Here is a 21,194-nt window from a genome sequence, read left to right on the forward strand (position 1 = left end):
GAGCCTATGCTCCGCAAGGGGAGAGGCCACAACAGTGAGAGGCCCATGTACCACAAAAAAATAAATAAATAAAAGAGTCATGTACCAAAATGTTCATTGCAGCTCTATTTACAACAGCCAGAAGATGGAAACAACCTAAGTGTCCATCATCGGATGAATGGATAAAGAACATGTGGCACATATATACAATGGAATATTACTCAGCCATAATAAGGAACGAAACTGAGTTATTTGTAGTGAGGTGTATGGACCTAGAGTCTGTCATACAGAGTGAAGTAAGTCAGAAAGAGAAAGACAAATACTGTATGCTAACACATACATATGGAATCTAAGAAAAAAAAAAAGGTCATGAAGAACCTAGGGGTAAGACAAGAATAAAGACACAGTCCTACTAGAGAATGGACTTGAGGATATGGGGAGGGGGAAGGGTAAGCTGTGACAAAGTGAGAGAGTGGCATGGACATATATACACTACCAAACATAAAATAGATAGCTAGTGGGAAGCAGCCGCATGGCACAGGGAGATCAACTCGGTGCTTTGTGACCACCTAGAGGGGTGGGATAGGGAGGGTGGGAGGGAGGGAGATGCAAGAGGGAAGAGATATGGGAACATATGTGTATGTATAACTGATTCACTTTGTTGTAGAGCAGAAACTAACACACCATTGTGAAGCAATTATACTCCAATAAAGATGTTTAAAAAAAAGTTCCAATTTTAAAACCTAACCAAGTGTTTCTCATAACAAGTTGAGACTGACAGCTGTGGCAAAAATGTTAAATGATTATTCCTTAAAATCTAAATGTCACGTAGCTAGTTTTAGGCAGGATAAATATCCTCTATTCACAGCTACTTGATATTGGCAATGTGTCTTTAACTTTGTTATGTTTTCTAAGAGACTGTCTTCCATTGGAATCTAACTTGAGACTGTCTTCCACTGGAATCTAACTTGGTGTACAGTGATTCATGGTAAAACCTTTCAAAAATGTAAAATAAAAATGTTCATTATTTGGGGAGATGATTTTAAACTCTCAGAGGGATGTTATAATCCTAAACACTCTATTGGTAAATATATCCTGTCTCTGCCTTCCTTCCTATCTAAGGCATACCCCAAAACATGATCTCAGTCCATTAACACCTGTCCCAGGATTAGAATAGGCAAATTTGCCTTTCTGTACCTTTTTCTCCTACTCTCTATTCACTTATTCAAATATTAATTTAACATTTATAATTCTAGTAGCCTTCTAAGAAATCCCACTAAAGGCAGAGAGATCGGGTTGCCAGATGGTCTGATTTTAGCTCAGAAAAATTTCTGCCTTCCACCACTGTTCCCTTAGAACCACCTCTGAGTCTGTGCTATTATAAATTAGAGTTTGGTACCTCAGTCTGTCAGGATGGATAATATAAAGAATCACCAAAGCTGTCACAAATTTGTAACTTATCACAACCTGGTTTTGGCTCTTGGCTCTATGCCCACTTCACAGCACATAGCCAGGGAGCCCTGAGCTGAAAGCACCCACCAGGGGAGAGAAGACAGGTGAGGGAGCCATAGAAAGCAGCTCTTTTATCTTTACATGAGTACCAACAAAGTGCAAAAGAAGAAACGTCACTACTAAATCATTTAAGACCAAACTCCCGGAGAGTTCTGCTTCCACTTAAGACAGAGAAAACTGCAACAGAACATTGCCCCCACACTGACAAGAAGAAAATGCTAGATAGTCTACAAAATCGTAACTTTTCTTAAACCCATCAGATAGTAGAAGTTGCGTGTCAGCAAAGTAAACCGAATTCCAAAGAATGACAAGCCCCTATAAGATACAACAACTGTTTCACCTTTGATAGAGCACCCAAGGAATAGGCAGCCACCATAAAAGCAGATAAGAAGAAAACAGCTAAAATTAACAAATTCTTAAGGTGACATTTTAGAATAACTGGGAGCCTCAGTTATGACATTTTAGAATAACTGGGAGCCTCAGACCCAAGAAGATTTTTCACATGTACTTTTTTTCATTAACTGGGTGCTGTAAGACAAATTGAGAACAGAGAGATCCCTCCTCAGTGGCACACAGGCATGAAATCCTACCACTTCCCTAAACCCTTATTTCATACAAAGAAAAATCCTTAAGCCACTGGGGGAAAAGCAGAAAGCTCTTCTATTCTTTCTTCCTGTTCCTGGGCCTAGGCAGATATCCACTGCCTTTGGAGGAGGAGTGAAAGCAAACCCTGTCTACCACTGTGGCAGGACAGGGAGCCCCTGGGCTCCAGATCCTGTGCTGACACAAAGCAGAGATCTCTTGCCCCTGGGGGCTGGACAGGGAGTTCCCACTCAAGACATGTTTTCTTTCACACAAGGCAGAATTTGGCTGACATTTGCCGGGGCAGGGAGGATGCAAGAACACTTGAGAAATTGCCACCCCTGAGGGCCTAAGACTGAGACTAGACTAAAAGGACAAAGAACTATCCCACTCTCACCATGAGCCTCACTCTGAGTAATAAGCAGTAGCAGTCTTATCGATGGATGAGGAGAAAAAGTACAGAGAGAGATTCCCTCTGTGGTAGATGTGCAGAGACTACTGAAAGCTGAGGGTGGAGTGAGAATTCTAAAAAAAAAAAAACACCCTCAGGCACCCAGGCCTCACACTAAGCATAAGGTAGCAGCAGCCCACAGCTGGAGGACTTTAAGTGTGTGATGCGCTGAGGTTATACATAGTAACAACAAAACCAAACCCGGTTCAACGGCTGACTAGATTGACTCAACACCCATACTGATGGCATGACAGAAGAAAAGGCATGACCATTTCTGGGTGTAAATAGTATTATTTACTTCAGCCTCCTCTGTCCTCCTACACACAATGTTCTGCATTCAAGAAAGCACGGAAAAAACAGCCCTTTTCAAGCAATAAATGAGTAATTGATAGAGCAAGTAGATAAAAATTCAGCAAGGATTTGAAAGACTTGAATCATACTATCAACCAACTTGACCTAATTGACATTTATAGAACATTACACCTAATATACACAATATACATTGTTTCAAGTACACATGGAACATTTACCAAGACAGACCATATTCTAGGCCATAAAACTAACCTTAACAAGCATAAAAGAAATCATACAAAGTTTGCTCTGTGACCACCACAGAATTAAATTAGAAATTAATAACAGACACGTATCTGGAAAATCCCTAATTGTATGAAACGTCAACACACTTCTAAATAACTCATAGGTCAAAGAAGAAATTCCAAGAGAAATAAGAAAATATTTTGAATTGAATGAAATGAAAACATGCCACCAAAAGTTGTGAGATGCAGCTAGAACAGTGCTTAGAGGAAAATTGGATCTTTTATTAAAAAAGAAAGGTCTCAAATCAATGATCTAAGACTCTACCTTAAAAATTTTTTGAAAAAGAAAAGCAAAGTAAGCTCAAGATAAGCATTGTAATAAAAATAAAGGTCAGAGCAGAAATCATTGAAATAGAAAACCAAAAATCAATGAAACCATTGAAAACCTTTAAAAAGGTCAATAAAACTGATAGACCTCTAGCCAGACCAATTTAGAAGAGGAAAAACAAATTAATTTCAGAAATGAAAAGGAGTCATCAACACAGATCCTACAGGTATTATGAAGCAAATAAGGGAACATTATTAACAGCTTTTTACCAATAAATTAGATAACTTAGAGTAAATGGACACACTTCCTAAAGACACAAACTAACAACGTTCTCTCAAAAAGAAATAGAGAACCTAGATAGCCATATAGCTATTGAAGAGATTGAGAATTGTTACTGAAAACTTTCCCACAGCAAAATCTCCAGGCCCTGATTGCTTCACTGTGAATTCTACTAAATATTTAAGGAAGAAATAATACCGGTTCTACACACAAACTCTTCCAGAAAATAAGAGGAGGGAACACTGCCAAACTAATTCTGTGAGACTAACATTACCCTAATACCAAAAACAGAAGAAGACCCTAGAGGAAAAGAAAACTACAGGCTGATATGTCTCATGAATATAGATGCAAAACATCTTTAATAAAATGTTAGCAAATTGAACATAGCAATATACAAAAAGGGTAATTATAACCAAATGTGTTTATCCCAGGAATCTAAGGTTGGTTCAGCGGCTGAAAATCATTGTATTTCACCATATCAGACAAATCAAAACCAAAAATAAAACATACGATCATCTCCATATATGTAGAAAAAGCCATTGAAAAATTCAACCTCCTTCATGATTTGGAAAAAACAACAAAAAACAAAAACAGAACAACAACAACAACAAATAAAAAACAGAGCAAAATAGGAATAGAGGGAACTTCTTCAGCCTGAAGAAATCAATAGCTAACATCATCCTTAATGGTAAAATGCTGAATGCTTTCCTTCTGACTGGGAACAAGGCAGAGATGTCCACTCTCTCCACTTTGATTCAACATTGTACTGGAAGTTCTAGCTAGTGCATTAAGGCAATGGAAGGGTCCCAGCACCCTTTACTGCCTTCCTGGAGAGACTTACGCCATGATATTTATATCCAGTATTTACATTGGTCTGTTTCTGGGCTCTCTATTCTATTCCATTGATCTGTTTTTCTATTCTTTTGTCAATACCATACTGTCTTAATTATTATAGCATTATCATAAGTCTTGAAGTCAGACAGTGTCTGTCTTCCAGCTTTGTTCTTCTCCTTCAATATTGTGTTGGCTCTTCTGGATCTTTTGCCTCTCCATATAAACTGTACAGTTTGTTGTTATCCACAACCTGACTTGCTGGGATTTTGGTTGGAAAGAACTGACATCTTGACAGTACTGAATCTTCCTATCCACGAATGTGGAGTATCTCTCCATTTATTTAGTTTGTTGATTTTGTTCTGAGCTTTATAGTTTTTCTCATATAGATCTTGGCAAATATCATGTTAGGTTTATACCTCAGTATTTCATTTTGGGGGTACTAATGTAAATGGTATTATGTTTTTAATTTCAAATTCCACTTGTCCATTGCTGGAAAGCAATTGACTTTTGTACATTAACATTATATTCTGCAACATTGCTATAATTGCTTATTTGTTCCAGGAGGTTTTTTTGTCAGTTCTTTTGGATTTTCCACATGGACTATCATGTCATCTGCAAACAAAGACAGTTTTATTTCTTCTTCCCTAATCTGTATATCTTTTATTTCCTTTTCATGTCTTATTGCATTACCTAGAACTTCCAGTACAGTGTTCAAAAGGAGTGGTGAGAACAGATATCCTTGCCTTATACCCGATCTTAGTGTGAAAGCTTTGAGTTTCTCACCAGTAAGTATGATTTTAGCTATAGGCTTTTTGTAGATGTTCTTTATCACATTGAGGAAGTTCCCGAGGAGTGACGTCAGCAACATAGTGGAGTGAAAAGCTACCTTTGTCTCTCCCTTTCAATCTGCAACCAGTAAAACATTCATAACTCAACAAAGGTGCCTCTGCCCAACACACCAGGATGCTAGAGAATTCCACACATCTGTACATCTAAAGGTCAGTGGACTGGAACACATATAGGAGGCAGAACCAAGGAAACAGCGGAGGTGGTACCTGTAGTCCTGGCCTTCCCACCACAGCAGCTGAGCCCACAGCCCCAGAGAACCCAGTAGCAGCTGGGGAGGCAGTGCACACGACTCCAGCTACACAACACCTGTGGCCACAGGCAACTGGGCAACAGCAGTAGTAGGGCCTGGGACCCCATCCCTCCAGCCACTGATGTGCCCACCACTCCAGCCACCTGCCCCCTCCCCCGAATCTGCAGCGGCAGAGCCCACTAACTTTATAATACCAGACACGGAAGAGGTGCCCTCACAACTCCTGCTTCCCCCCTTCCCTTACTCTCCCCCTGCAGTGGCAGAGCCTGTGACTCAGGGGATCCCAGACACAAGGGAGAGCCCACCATCTTGGTACACCAGGTGGTGATGCCAATAACACTGGCAGAAGCAAGGCACCAGTGACCCCAGAGATGCAAGAACTGATAATGTGGGCAGGGGGCCACATGTTATGGGCAGTACAGTGTAGAAAGTGCTAACTCTCAAATGTAACAAGAGGCAGCTCAGGTAAGAGAAACCAAAAACTTATGCTATAGTGCCACCTACTGGAAAACAGAAAGCCTGATTTCTGACCTGTTGCTACTTCAGATGTGCTGGCAGAGGAACAACTCATCAAGCACCATGAAGAACTAGAGTAACACTACCACAGAAAGAAAATGATAATTCTCCAGAAACCAAACTTAAAGTCATGGAATATTGCGATCTAACTGATAGAGAATTCAAAATAGTGAACATGAAGAAACTCAGCAAACAACAAGAAAATTCAGAAAGGCAGTTCAGTGAGCTCAGGAATAAAATGAATGAACAGAAGTAATACTTTGCCAAAGAGATTTAAACTCTAAAAAAAGAACCAAACAAGTTTTGGAGCTGAAGAACTCAATAAATGACATAAAGAATGCATTAGAAAGCATTGAAAGGGGACTTCCCTGGTGATACAGTGGTTGAGAGTCTGCCTTCCAATGCAGGGGATGCGGCTTCAATCCCTGGTCCGGGAACTAAGATCCCACATGCCGCGGGTCATCTAAGCCCACACGCCACAACTAAAGAGCCTGCATTCTGCAGCTACAGAGCCCACGTACTGTGGAGCCTGTGCACCACAACTGCAGAGCCCACATGCTCTGGAGCCTGCACCACAACTAGAGAGCCCACATGCCACAACTAGAGAGAAGCCTGCAAACAGCACGAAGAGCCCATGTGCCGCAGCTAAGACCCAATGCAGCCAAAAGTAAATAAATGGTTTTTTTAAAAAAAAAACATTGGAAACAGAGCAGGCCACATAGAAGAGAGACTTAGAGAGCTCAAAGATAGAAATCTAAAATTTATACAAGTAGGAGGAAGAGAAATAGCATTTAAAATTGAGGAAATTCTGCAAGACCTATCTCACTCTTTCAGGAGGGGCACCATTAGGATAATAGGTATCCCAGCAGGGCAATAGAAGGAGAAGGGAGAAGAAAGTTTATTTAAAGAAATAGCTGAGAACTTCTCAAATTGAGGAAGTTCCCCTCAATTTCTAGTTAACTGAGAGGTTTTTTTTAATCACAAATGAGTTTTAGATTTTGTCAAGTTATTTTTCTGCATCTGTTGATATGATCATGTGATTTTATTTTTTTGCCTATTGATACAATGAATTACATTAATTGATTTTCAAGTGTTGAACCAGCCTTGCCCACCTGGGATAAATCCCACTTGGCTGTGGTATATAATTCTTTTTATTCATTGTTGAGTTCAATTTGCTAATATTTTGTTGAGGGTTTTGCGTTTATGTCCACGAGAGATATCAGTCTGTAGTTTTTTTTCCGTTTCTTATAATGTTTTTGTCTGTTTTTTGTTATTAGAGTAATGGTGGCCTCATAGAATGATTTAGGAAATATTCTCTCTACTTCTGCCTTCTGAAAGAGATTGTAGAGATCTGGTATAATTTCTTCTTGAAATGTTTAGTAGAATTCACCAGTGAACCCACCTAGGCCTGGTACATTCTAGTTTGGAAGGTTATTAATCATTTATTCGATTTCTTTACTAGTTACAGGCCTATTCAGAATGTATATTTTTTCTTGTGTGAATTTTGGCAAATTGTGTCTTTCAAGGAATTGGTCTATGTCATATAGATTATCATATTTGTAGGCATAGAAATGTTTGTAGTATTCCTTTTTATCCTTTTAATGTCTATTGGCCCTGTAGTAATGTCCACTCTTTCATTTCTGATATTAGTAATTTGTGTCCTCTCTTATTTAACTTGGCTGGAAGCTTATTGATCTTATTGATCTTTTCAAAGAACTACCTTTTGATTTTATTGATTTTCTCTATTGATTTCCAGTTTTCAAGTTCATTGATTTCTGTTGTAATTCTTTTTTTTCCTGCTTACTTTGGATTTAATTTGCTCTTCTTTTTCCAGTTTCCTAAGGTGGGAACTTAGATTATTGATTTTATATCTTTCTTCTTTTCTAATACATGCATTCAATGCTATAAATTTCCTTCTAAGCACTGCTTTTGATGCATCCCATAAATTTTGATAAGTTGTGTTTTCATTTTCATTTAGTTCAAAATAATTTAATTTCTTTGATTTTTTTTTCTTTGACCAATGTATTATTACTTACTACAAACTTACTATAAAGATACAGAAACCAAAACAGTGTGATATTGGTGTAGGGTGAGGTGTATAGATCAATGAAACAAGATAAATAACCTAGAAATAGACCAAACCACACATGGGTAATTGATTTTTGATAGAAGTGCCAAGGTAAGTCAATGGAGGAAAGGATACTCTATTTAACAAATGGTGCTGTCACAGTTGGACATACACATACATACTGGGGGGAAGAAAAGCCTCAACCCTTTTCTCATACCCTCCACAAAAATTATCTTGAAATGGATCAGAGACCTATACATAAGAGCTAAAATATAAAGAACTAGAAGAAAATGTGCAAGAAAATCTTTGTGATCTTGAGATAGACAAAGACTTCTTATATAGGACACAAAAAGCACAAAACATAAAAGAAAAAAAATAAATTGGACTTCATTCAAAATTTTAAAATTTTACCCTTCAAAAGATACTGTTGGGCTTCCCTGGTGGCGCAGTGGTTGAGAGTCCACCTGCCGATGCAGGGGACACGGGTTCGTGTCCCGGTCCGGGAAGACCCCACATGCCACGGAGCAGCTAGGCCTGTGAGCCATGGCCGCTGAGCCTGCGCTTCGCAATGGGAGGGGCCACAACAGTGAGAGGCCCGCATACCACACACACACAAAAAAAGATACTGTTAATAAAAGACGAGACACAGTGGGAAAAAATATTTATAAAACATATTTGGAAAAAAACTTATATCCAACAATATATAAAGAATAATTGTAACTTTATTAAAAAGACACCCCAATTAATAAGTGGACAAAAGATTTGGATAACTCACCAAAGGTAGATGACTGGCAAATAAGTACGTAAAAAGATGTTCATCAGTAGACATTAGGGAAATGTAAATTAAAAACCACAATAAGAAGACCTGACTATACTATATAGTACCTATACTATACGTACTAGAGACATAACTAGAATGGCTAAAAAGAATTTTAATGATAATAACAAGTGCTGACAAGGATACAGAGCAACTAGAATTCATACATACTGGTGGGAATACAAAGTTTGGAAGTTTGGTAGTTTCTTATTCAAGCTTAATGTTCACTTGCCATGTGACTCAGCAGTCCCACTCTAGATATTTACCCAAAAGATGTGAAAACATAAAAGATCCATACAAAGACATGTATCCAGGTGTTCATAGGATCTTATTCATAATGGCCAAAAACGACACAAGCCAGATGCCTACATACTTTTATACAATGGATAACTACTCAGCAACAAAAGGGAAAGAACTACTCATACCTGCAGCAACATGGATGGATCTCAAAAGCATCATGCTCAATGAAAGAAGCCAGACACAGAAGACTATAGGCTGTATGATTTCCATTTCTGGAAAAGGCAAAACCTAAGGACAGAAATCAGATCCGTGGTTGCCAGGGGCAATGGGTGGGGGTAAGAGGATTGGCTGCAGAGAGGCCAGGAGGAACTTTTGGGGGTTATGGACATGTCTTATGTCTCTATTGTAATGGTAGCTACACAAGTAGACACATTTGCCAGAATTCAAATTTTTAAGAAGAATATTACTTCAATTTTTTAAAAAAAGAAGAAAAACCAGGGAATCTTGCTCTGTATGTTAACTGGCACGATCCAAAGTGGATGAAGAATCTGGGACGGACAAGATGGCGGAGTAGAAGGACCTTGAGCTCACCTCTTCTCACACGCACACCAAAATCACAACTAACTGCTGAACAGCCATTGATTAAAAAGACTGGAACCTACCAAAAAAGATATTCTACGTCCAAAGACACAAAGAAGAAACCACAACAAAACAGTAGGAGGGGCGAACTCGTGATATAAACAATTCCCATACCACCCAGGTGGGTGACCCACAAACTGGAGAATAATTATATCGCAGAAGTTCTCCCACAGGAGTGACAGTTCTGAGCCCCACATCAGGCTTCCCAGCCTAGAGGTCAGGCATTGGGAGGAGGACCCCCAGAGTACCTGTCTTTGAAGGCCAGAGGGGCTTGATCGCAAGAGCTGCACAGGACTGGGGGAAACAGACTCCGCTCTTGGAGGGTGCACACAAGGTCTCACATACACCAGGACCCAGGGCAAAAGCAGTGACTTTGTAGGAGCCCAGGCCAGACCTACCTTCTGGTCTTGGTGGGTCTCCTGGGGAGGTGGGGGGGGGCAGCTGTAGCTCACCCTGGGAACATGGACACTGGTGGCGGTGGCAGAAATATTGGAGAGCGTCATCTACATGAACTCTCATGGAAGGCAGGCATCTTGCCTTGGTCATAAGCACCGAGGCCTGGCCCCACCCAACTGCCTTTAGGCTCCAGTTCTGGGACATCTCAGGCCAGACAACCAACAGGACAGGAACACAGCCCCAGCCATCAGCAAATAGGTTGCCTAAAGACTTCCTGAGCACACAGCCACCTCTAGATAGGTCCCTTGACATGGCCCTGCCCACCAGAGGGGACAAGACCCAGCTCCACCCATCAGTGGGCAGGCACCAGTCCCTCCTGCCAGAAAGCCTGCACAGGCCTCCAGACCAGCCTCACCCACCAGGAGACAAACACCAGAAAACTACGATCCTACAGCCTGCAGAACTGAGTCCATAAACTCAGGTCAGAACCTACCCTGGGAACAGCTGGTCCCTGCCCCTGAGTGATGAGAGGGGAATGCACTGCTGGGACGAGGACCACTTCTCCAAGGTTGAGAAGTGTAACTAACCTACCACAGAAACAAAAATACAAATAGAAATTTAAACAAAACGAGACAGCAAAGGAATATGCTGCAGACGAAGTAACAAGATAAAACCCCAGAAGGACAACTAAGTGAAATGGAGATAGGCAATCTACCTGAGAAAGAGTTTCAAGTAATGATCATAAAGATGATCCGAGAACTCAGGAAAAGAATGGACGCATAGATCGAGAAGTTACAAGAAGTTCTCAGCAAAGAGAAAATATAAAGAACAACCAGAGTTGACAAATACAGTAATGAGATGAAAAACACATTAGAAGGAATCAATAGCAGAATAAATGAGGTAGAAGAACGAATCAGTGAACTGAAGACAGAGTGGTGGAAATCACTGCCATGGAACAGAATAAAGAAAAAACGAAAAGAAATGAGGACAGTTTAAGAGACCTCTGGGATATCACATGCACTACCAGTCACATTATAGGGGTCTCAGAAGGAGAAAGAGAGAAAGGGCCTGAGAAGATATTTGAAGAGGTAATAGCTGAAAACTTCCCTAACATGGGAAAGGAAACTGTCACCCAAGGCCACGAAGCGCAGAGAGTCCCATACAGGATTTAGCCAAGAGTTAACACACCAAGACACATAGTAATCAAATTGACAAAAATTAAAGACGAAATATTAAGAGCAATGAGGGAAAAGCAACAAATAACATACAAGGAGACTCCCATAAGGCTAGCAGCAGATTTTTCAGCAGAAACTCTGCAGGCCAGAAGGGAGTGGCATGATATATTTAAAGTGATAAAAGGGAAAAATCTACAACCAAGAATACTCTACCCAGCAAGGCTCTCATTTAAATTTGATGGAGAAATCAAAAGCTTTACAGACTAGCAAAAACTAAGAGAATCTAGGACCACCAGGCCAGCTTTGCAACAAATGCTAAAGAAACTTCTCCAGATGAAAAAGAAAAGGTCACAACTAGAAAAAAGAAAATTACAAATGGGAAAGCTCACCAGTAAAGGCGAACATACTGTAAAGGTAGGAAATCATCCACACACAAATGATATCAAAACCAGCAACTGTGAGAAGAGGGTAGTACAAATACAGGATATTGGAAATGCATTTGAAATTAAAAGACCAGCAACTTAAAACAATCTTGTTTATATAGAGACTGCTATATCAAAACCTCATGGTAACTGCAAACCAAAAATCTACCATAGATACACACAAAAAAAGAAAAGAAAAAAGAATCCAAACACAACTCTATTGTTAGTCATCAAATGACAAGAGAACAGAAGAGGAAAGGAAAAAAAAAGTCCTCCAATGTACCTAGCTAAGCACTTGTGCTTTGAGCATGCGTGTTTCCTTCTGCCCAAATCCTGAATGAGGTACTATACTAGCTACCCAACGCTCCAACCAGGCGGATCAGAATTCAGAGAACCTGAAGCAGCCTTGAGGTCCATAGGCTCACATAAGAATATGATTTCCTCCATAATAAACATAATAGTAGCTACCATTTAATAAGCATCTACTATTTGAGTCCTCTAGTAGACCCTGGACATGCATTTTCATTTGCCTAGGAAGACCATCTGAGGATAGTTACTCAAGGTCACACAAACCCAGCTTGGATTCTAGAATCCATGTTCTTTCTATGGCACTACTTATAAGGGCCTGTCCACTTGGGTCTCCAGGTTAATGTGGCAGTTTCCTCCTTTCGGAGCTGTATCCCTATTCTGAATGTAGGCATTCTTGACTGAGGTTCTGACACTCCGTATATATCTTACTAGCCCCACCCCCCTGCAATGGTTGGACCTGACTTGTGGACTAGGTCACTGGCTGGAGTCCTGCTCCTTCAGGGATGGTTTCTGGCAACAAGGCCATTCAGTGGTGACTGTCTAGACCAGTACTGCTGGCCCCACCCACCACCAAAGCCCAGGGGTGGGGTTAGTTCACTCAGCCTGATCTACTTTCAACACCTTCTTCATAGTAAATACTGATGAGAGATATTTGGATGGTCACCTTCTGTGGGCCAGCATTACATTAAGCACCTAAAATTTATTGTTGAACTTGAGTGGTACTTATCCGCCCCGGACCCTCAGGCTGCCTGTCATCCGAGCCCACATCAGATCATGGCCAAAAGCCAATATTCCTTTGGTATGTTGACATAGTTGAAAAGGCCTTGTGCAAAAGATATACTAAGAAACAACAAATGTGAGATACACAGAGAGACTCTGGGTTCCTACAGAATCATGGGTTGTAGGTCATAGTTCACACTGTCATCAGGAAACTCACCCAACACAGGTTTGTAGAATTACATCAGTAGCAATAAGGAAGTTGGAAAAAGTAGTGATTGGTAAGGTTGAGAGTCATAATAATTAGTCTCAGGTGGGAGCAGTTCATCCTATAGGCACTACACCACACATCAGTTCTTTACAATGTGCATGAAAATCACCTGTGGCTCTTGTTACACCATGAATTCTAACTCAGTGCATCTGAGGTGAGGCCTGAAGCTCTGCATTTCTAACAAGCTCCCCTAATATGCTGAAAGCCACTGATCCTCAGACTACACTTTGCATGGCAAGCCCGTAGACCTCCTTGACACAGGTTTAAAATGGAAAAAATAGGGTTGACTTACTAGGCTCTAAGTCATGCATGTAGGTGGCATTAAAACCTTCCAGCCGGGCTTCCCTGGTGTCGCAGTGGTTGAGAGTCCGCCTGCCGATGCAGGGAACACGGGTTCGTGCCCCGGTCCAGGAGTATCCCAAGTGCCGCGGAGCGGCTGGGCCCGTGGGCCGTGGCCGCTGGGCCTGCGCGTCCAGAGCCTGTGCTCCGCAACGGGAGAGGCCACAACAGTGAGAGGCCCGCGTACCGCAAAAAAAAAAACCCTTCCAGCCACGGGCCTTCCCTGGTGGCGCAGTGGCTGAGAGTCTGCCTGCCGATGCAGGGGACATGGGTTTGTGCCCCGAATCGGGAAGATCCCACATGCCGCGGAGCGGCTGGGCCCGTGAGCCATGGCCGCTGAGCCTGCGCGTCCGGAGCCTGTGCTCCGCAACGCGAGACGCCACACGGTGAGAGGCCCGCATACCGCAAAAAAAAAACAAAAAAACAAAAAAACTTCCAGCCAAGGTTCATTATCTTACCAGAAAAGTAATCATTCATGGAGGAAAAAGACCAAGCCAGCCCTGAGTCTCAGAGCATTAGGAAGATGGAGCCCGGGGTTGAGGGGTCTGGAAATACATATAGAAATCAGGATAGGGAAAGAATGCGCAGCAGTCATAGAACTAACAACAACATTGTTCAACTGTTTGAAAAGCAGAGAAGAAGGTAGCCTGGGGTATTTGAAGTCAGGCCCGGAACGCCAGACCCAGGACACTAGACTCACTGGCACAGAAAAGGCAAACTTCAAAGTCTTAACAACAAACAACGGAAAAAAATCAGCACAGGCAAACCAGCACCGTCACAAATGTCCAGAAGGCAACCAGGTATATTCCCAGATGCGGGAAGTGAACTTACCTGCTCATCTTCCGCTTCCAGAAGGAACGGAGCAAGGGAAAGCAAAGCGTCCTAGTGCCAGAGGAAATAGCGTGTTCAGCAAAGAATCCAGGAGAGGATGAAGTACGGGAGCTGGAAAACTCAGCAAAGGCTCAGCTCTGCTACCCACGTCACATCCGACGTAAAGTTACGTCGCACCGAACCAATGAGAGGCCCGTGTTCCTTCTTACCTGTGTGGGGCATTATCAATACGTGTGAGTTAAGTGGCTCTAGCTGTGAAAATTGACCAATAGTATGAAGCAGGAGGCACGCTGGTAGAGCCCTGCGTCTCAGAGTAAGGTCCCAGATCATCAGTATCAGCATCACCTGGGAACCTGCTAGGAAATGTAAATTCTCAGTCCTGCTCCAAACCTACCAATCAGAAACTGCGGGGGGGGGCACCCTGCAGTCTGTGGTCCAACAAGCCCTCCAGGTGATTCTGATGCAGGCTCACTGCAGTAGAGTCTAGTGAAAGCCTGGTGGAGAGAGAAGGCCAGGTGTGGCAAAGGAGAATCATAAGTAGGCTTGATAATGGCGCTTTTAAAGAGCTGGTGGGGCTTCCCTGGTGGCACAGTGGTTAATCCACCTGCCACTGCAGGGGACATGGGTTTGAGCCCTGGTCCAGGAAGATCCCACATGCTGCAGAGCAGCTAAGCCAGTGAGCCACAACTACTGAGCCTGCACTCGAGAGCCCATGGGCCACAACTACTGAGCCCACATGCCACAACCACTGAAGCCTGCACGCCTAGAGCCCATGCTGCGCAACAAGAGAAGCCACTGCAATGAGAAGCCCGCACACCACAACGAAGAGTAGCCCCTGCTCGCCACAACTAGAGAAAGCCCGCGTGCAGCAACGAAGACCCAACGCAGCCAAGAATAAATAAATTAATTTAAAAAAAAGAGAGCTAGTGAAGTCTTAAAGCCTGTTTATAGGGAGAAGAAAACCCAGTAGAGATAATGTAAAATAATAATTAGTAAAACATGCTTAGTGATCAACAGTGAAAACCAAAGTGGATGAATGTAAATTGTAGTAAAAATTACAAGTGAAAATTTAATAACGGGCATTAACAGTCTTTGCCTCTTAAGCTTTTTATTTCCCAACCACATAAATGTGTCTACTGGTAAGGACACCATTAGGAATTTTCAATAATCTGTATGTCTCTTTCAAATGTATTTCTCCAGCATGGTAAGGGAAACCACCTTAGCTGGGTAGCTCTTTGGCCAGAGCGATCATGTAATATAAATATATTTAAAGAGTATCCAGAAAAATTGCTAAAAATCCTGAGCCCAAAACATATGTCTTCAGAAAGTCACACAGTACAGTAAAAATGGAGATAGTAGTGTGTATGGGGTGAGTGGGGTTTTTTTTTCAGATTCAAATTTTACCTCCCTACTGAGCTTATCAATATAGATATCCCCTAGTACCACATATTTATCATGTCCCAAACAATATTATTTCTACCCCTCCATAATTTTCTGCTTCTGTTCCCCTCCAAAAACTTTGCTCTTCCTTCTGGTTCCTTATTTTAGAGATGTCACCAGCATCTATGTGTTCTCCAAGACTAGAAACATAGGTGTCATCTTTGATTCTTCTAATTCTTTTGACCATTGGATTGATTTGTTAAAGTTTTTTTTTGTTTTAATATTAAGGATATTAGCTCTTATCTGTGTTATGTAGGTGAATATGTTTCCCAGTTTATGGTTTACTTTTGTATATAGTATTTTTGTGTGTGTGGTATAGCTGTTTTAAATTTGTGTTCAAATTTATCAGTTTTAGGTTTCTATATAATCAGATTTATCAGTAATTTATCAAGTGTAGAAATATTCAGGCTGTTTTATTCAGTAAACATTACGATCACAGGCCTTGGGCCTAAGAGCTTTTCAAAAACCTATAAAAGTACCTGAAATCTGAAACAAAATATCTTTGCTCCAGAAAACAAAAAGAAAATTGCAAAATATAAATAATTAAATGTTTAGCTAGGTGTCTACAAATATGACATTATATCAGTTTCGTTAATTATTAAATTTAGTGTTCACAAACTTTTTTTTAATTAGAATTCTACATTCTTTTTTTTTTAACATCTTTATCGGAGTATAATTGCTGTACAGTGGTGTGTTAGTTTCTGCTTTATAACAGAGTGAATCAGTTATACATACACATATGTTCCCATATCTCTTCCCTCTGCGTCTCCCTCCCTCCCACCCTCCCTATCCCACCCCTCTAGGTGGTCACAAAGCACCGAGCTGATCTCCCTGTGCTATGCGGCTGCTTCCCACAAGCTAGCTATTTTACGTTTGGTAGTGTATATATGTCCATGCCACTCTCTCACTTCGTCACAGCTTACCCTTCCCGCTCCCCATATCCTCAAGTCCCTGCTCTAGTAGGTCTGTGTCTTTATTCCCATCTTAACCCTAGGTTCTTCAGAACCTTTTTTTTTTTTTTAGATTCCATATATATGTGTTAGCATATGGTATTTGTTTTTTTCTTTCTGACTTACTTCACTCTCTATGACAGTCCCTACATCCATCCACCTCACTACAAAGAACTCAATTTTGTTTCTTTTTATGGCTGAGTAATATTCCATTTTATATACGTGCCACATCTTTATAGGTTGCTTCCATGTCCTGGCTATTGTAAACAGTGCTGCAGTGAACATTGTGGTATGTGACTCTTTTTGAATTATGGTTTTCTCAGGGTATATGCCCAGTAGTGGGACTGCTGGGTCGTATGGTAGTTCTATTTTTAGTTTTTTAAGGAACCTCCATACTGTTCTCCATAGTGGCTGTACCAATTCACATTCCTACCAACAGTGCAAGAGTGTTCCCTTCTCTCCACACCCTCTCCAGCATTTATTTATCAGTCCCTTCTTTATACTCCTGCCAACACTACCTAATTTCAAGCCCCCGAAAAGGACTACCACAGTCTCTTAACTGCCACAAGTGCTTAGGTTCTACAAGTCACTCTAGAATTATCATCCTAACACAGAGGTCAAATTATGCTACTCCCCTCCTCATAAATGCCCAACTTCTTAGTATGGCTTTCAAGGCTTTGTATAGTTTAACTTAAATCCAGCCTCTGCTTTTGACGCTCTATATTGCTTCTCTGAGCCAGCAGACAGTTCTCTCAGCATTCCCTGTGCTCTCCTGCTTCTCTTAATGTTGTTTTGTCACTCTGCATGCCTTTTCTTCTAAGTTTACCTGGAATTTTACTCTGTCCTCAAAGCTCAGCTTACATACCACCTACTTGTAGTATTTTTCCTGATTCTTTAGCTTCCTCCTCCTCTCCCCATCCCCCTCACCTTTGCAGGTGTGTGTGTGTGTGTGTGTGTGTGTGTGTGTGTGTGTGTGTCCCCACCTGCCACAGTGTTTACTCATCCTTCTAAGTTCCTTAGAGCAGGAATCTTACCTGTATCCTTGATAGGACTGGTATGGTATGTATTCAGTAAAATACTCATTGAATCAAACTACTTACCCTTCTTGCTCTCCCTTTCTTTTAAAAACCTTTTGTTGTTGCTGTTGTGTAATATATCACACTACAAAATTGTATATAAAATGTATATGAAGAATTTAAAATGTACCTTTAAAAAATTGTATACCTACCACGTAGTTTAAGAAAGAGAACATTGCCAGTCAGTATCTTTGAAACCCCCTGTGTGTGTGCCTATCCAATTATATGGCCTTCCCTATACCACCCCCCACCCCAGGTTAGCACTATCCCAAATTTCATACCACTATTTTCCCTTAGAGTTTCACTTCGTATTTGTGTCTCTGAACAATGGTGTTTAGTCTTACCTGTTTTTAAAATCGTGTTTAAATGGAAACATACTGTATGTATTCTTCTAATTTGCTTTTTCCCTTCAGCATTGTTCTAGAGATAAACTCATGTTATATGAAGCTATAGGTCATTAGTTTTCATTTTGGTAAGGGATTTCATTGTATATGTAAACAATATTTTATTTTTACATGTTATTCTTAATGGGCATTTGAGTTGTCTACATTTGGGGTCTATCACAAACAGGGCTACTACATGTACATTCTTGCAGATATCTCCTGGAGAACACATGCAAAGGTTTCTAGAGAGTATAACTAGGAGTAGAATTGCTGGGTCCAAGGGTAGGCATTTGTTTAGGTTTAAGGTGTAATGCCAACTTGTTGTCCGAAGTGTTGTCCAAAGTGATGCACAGCGTATACTCTCCACAGTCCAGAGGGGAGTCTCCCTTGCTCCTGGCCTCCTTCACACTTGGTATTGTCTCAGTTTTTAGTTTTCAATTATCTAGTGGGTGTGCAATGGTATCTCCTGGTTTTAATTTTTATTTCCGTGATTACTAATGTGGTTGCTCATCTTTTCATATGTTTGTTGCTATTTGTGTTTTATGTTGTGTGAAATGCCTACTTTTGACTTTAGCCCAGTTGTCTCAGTGCCATCTAATTAATGGAACTTTATTTCCTCGCTGATCTTCAATGCCAGCATTGTCACAATCAAGTTTCTGTACGTGTGCAAAAGAATGGATGGCTCTCTCTTCTAGCCTTTTGGTCTGTTTGTCCATCCTGGGGGCAGTACCATACCATCCTCATAATAAGTCTTGATATCTGTAGGCCCTTTTCCTCTTCCTGTGTCTTGTGTGATTGGTACCATTTTTTTAAGGTTGCTTTAGAGGGATGGTCTGATTACTAGGCCACCTTTTCTTCTTTCTTCATTTACGAATTTTAAAGTTCAGTTAGTTACCCAGTTATCCCCTCTTCAAAGACAAAACAAAATCCTTTCTTTGACATTTACAGTATTTTGAGCCTTTTGACTTAGCCTACAAACCTATCATTTTGGTCAAAGTAAATGAAATACTTAAACTATTTTTATTCCTTCCCTTCATCCCATCCTGAAGAATAGAGTCCAGAAGCCTCACAATTTTAAAAAATGTATTTGTTTGTTAGCTTCTGGGCAACCACAAAGGCAAATTTGATTTTCCTAACACCGGCAAACCCACCGTCACGGCGCAGTTCCGTTACAAGGCCTCATCACCCCCAGCCACTGTCCCGTCGCCCACTGTTCAGGATTCCTTATTGCTCAGCACTTGCCTTTCCTGCTGACGTCTAGTACTCTCTGTCTCATGGTAACTTGGTTTTCGTATTTGTCGATTTTCCTGTCAGCTGCTGCCTGTGAGTTTTTGGACATTGTTGAGCTGCTGCTCCAGTCCGGCGCCGACCCCACAGTCCGAGACCAGGATGGCTGCCTGCCGGAGGAGGCGACAGGGTGCAGAGCGGTCACTTTGATGTTACAGCAGCACACGACTGGCAAGGCTTAATCAAAAGACTGGAAACCCACAGTCTATAACAGCACAGGGCTTCAGTGGTGAAAGAAAACTTCAAAAATAACCCTTCTTTTGCCACCCCTCTTTGGTATACACTGGCTAATAAAATCAGTTGTGAGAAACTGGGGTTTTGAAGTCTCAGCAATTCCTTCTACTTACATATATTCCAGCAAGTACCGTTTGGTGATGAACATGTGTTCTGTGCATAATACAATCCAATTCCGCTGAACGTGCTCTGAAATTTATCACTGTTCTAGAGGCTGGGGGAGGAGGAGATGCATCATATTTCACAATATTAAACACGACTGCTCTTTTAAAAAACATAGAGAAGGGAAGTAGAACCGGCAGTACTACACTGACAGTTAGGGAAAGTTCCCTGAAATCCCAATATGGTGGAGCTCACGCGGTCTCGTGGCATTTGGTACAGCTGGTCTGAATAAGTAGCTAAAACATCTATTCTTTTGTCAGACAGAATTGGGAAGATAGGAAAGAAGAGGGCTGTTAAGAAAGCAAAAGAGAGAAAGGGCAGAGTTTTGTCACGTAAGGGATATAGAAATCAGAGGAACGACCAGATTTACGGAAAAACCTCAGAATCTTGGACATTTGAGGATGGAAACACATATTCTAGAAGAATGCACTGGTTAGGTCAGGATTCCTTAAACTCACCTTTACAAAACAGGGAGGAAACTCCCTAGGACCCTTTCAATTGGCTATCACGTTCCTGTCGCATATGGCAGCGGTCTCTGTAACTAGCTCAGGCCTGAACTGTTAGGCCTGTTTGGGTCTAATATGAAACAGCCGTAATGCCCCAGTACTTTAGGTGTGATTGAAGTTATTTCTGGAGCACTTCTGTTTTTTATTAAAAACATAGACAAGCACGCCACAGGTTTTATTTAAAGGATAGACAAGTATGCCACTGGTGAAACTGGCTCCCTACATTTCCCCCTTTAAGCCTCAAGAACTCCATCTGGGAAATTCCTTGACATTTCTTATTATGTGAGGAAAATAGATAGTTGTCATAGGAAGAGAAATGAAGAAACAAGTTGAGATGCCAAGATGACCATTTAAAAGATAATTTTTCTAACGTGTCACTCCTAAGATAGCAAGTAATAAACTTGTTTAGTGGAGCCCTCAACAATGGACAAGAGTTTCATTAGCTCAAGCTAACCTGTCCTTCTGGAACAAGCCCCCCCAGAGCAGCAATGAGGCATGTTACTAATGCTGCTTATTTTCTGATTTTTCTAACCTCTTATTTTCTGAGATGTAAACCAAAACCACTCACCAAGGTTATTCATTTTTTAAATGACTTCTTAATTATCTGTGGAAGTGATGAGCACGTTAGTACATACTGAAATGTTACTGTAATTCTAGCAGAGCTTTCTCTTCGTTATCTGTTCTTTTCCCACAGTCCCAGCTACATGGCAACCTACTGTTCAGCTAAATTCTCTCATGTTGCACATTAATTGAATGTGTTTTAAGTAACATTATTCATTAGTTACAGTAAAAGTGACCAAGATGTTGCATGAAGCT

General features: G+C 41.1%; 1 protein-coding gene across 3 annotated transcripts in view; it reads left to right on the forward strand.

The window, feature by feature from the left end:
* ACBD6 (acyl-CoA binding domain containing 6) overlaps positions 1-19,791 on the forward strand; it is a 225,620-nt gene extending 205,829 nt beyond the window's left edge. For 2 of the 3 annotated variants that reach the window (XM_060132408.1, XM_060132403.1), the window contains one exon: positions 19,504-19,791. In XM_060132408.1, coding sequence (XP_059988391.1) covers positions 19,504-19,658 — 155 coding nt within the window. In that variant the 3' untranslated portion in view covers positions 19,659-19,791. The remainder of the gene's footprint in view (positions 1-19,503) is intronic. The other variant, XR_009537294.1, reaches the window with a different exon arrangement.
* Positions 19,792-21,194: the final 1,403 nt, after the last annotated feature.

Source organism: Lagenorhynchus albirostris, chromosome 2 (assembly GCF_949774975.1).
Source record: "Lagenorhynchus albirostris chromosome 2, mLagAlb1.1, whole genome shotgun sequence".
In the NCBI taxonomy this organism is placed as follows: domain Eukaryota; kingdom Metazoa; phylum Chordata; class Mammalia; order Artiodactyla; family Delphinidae; genus Lagenorhynchus; species Lagenorhynchus albirostris.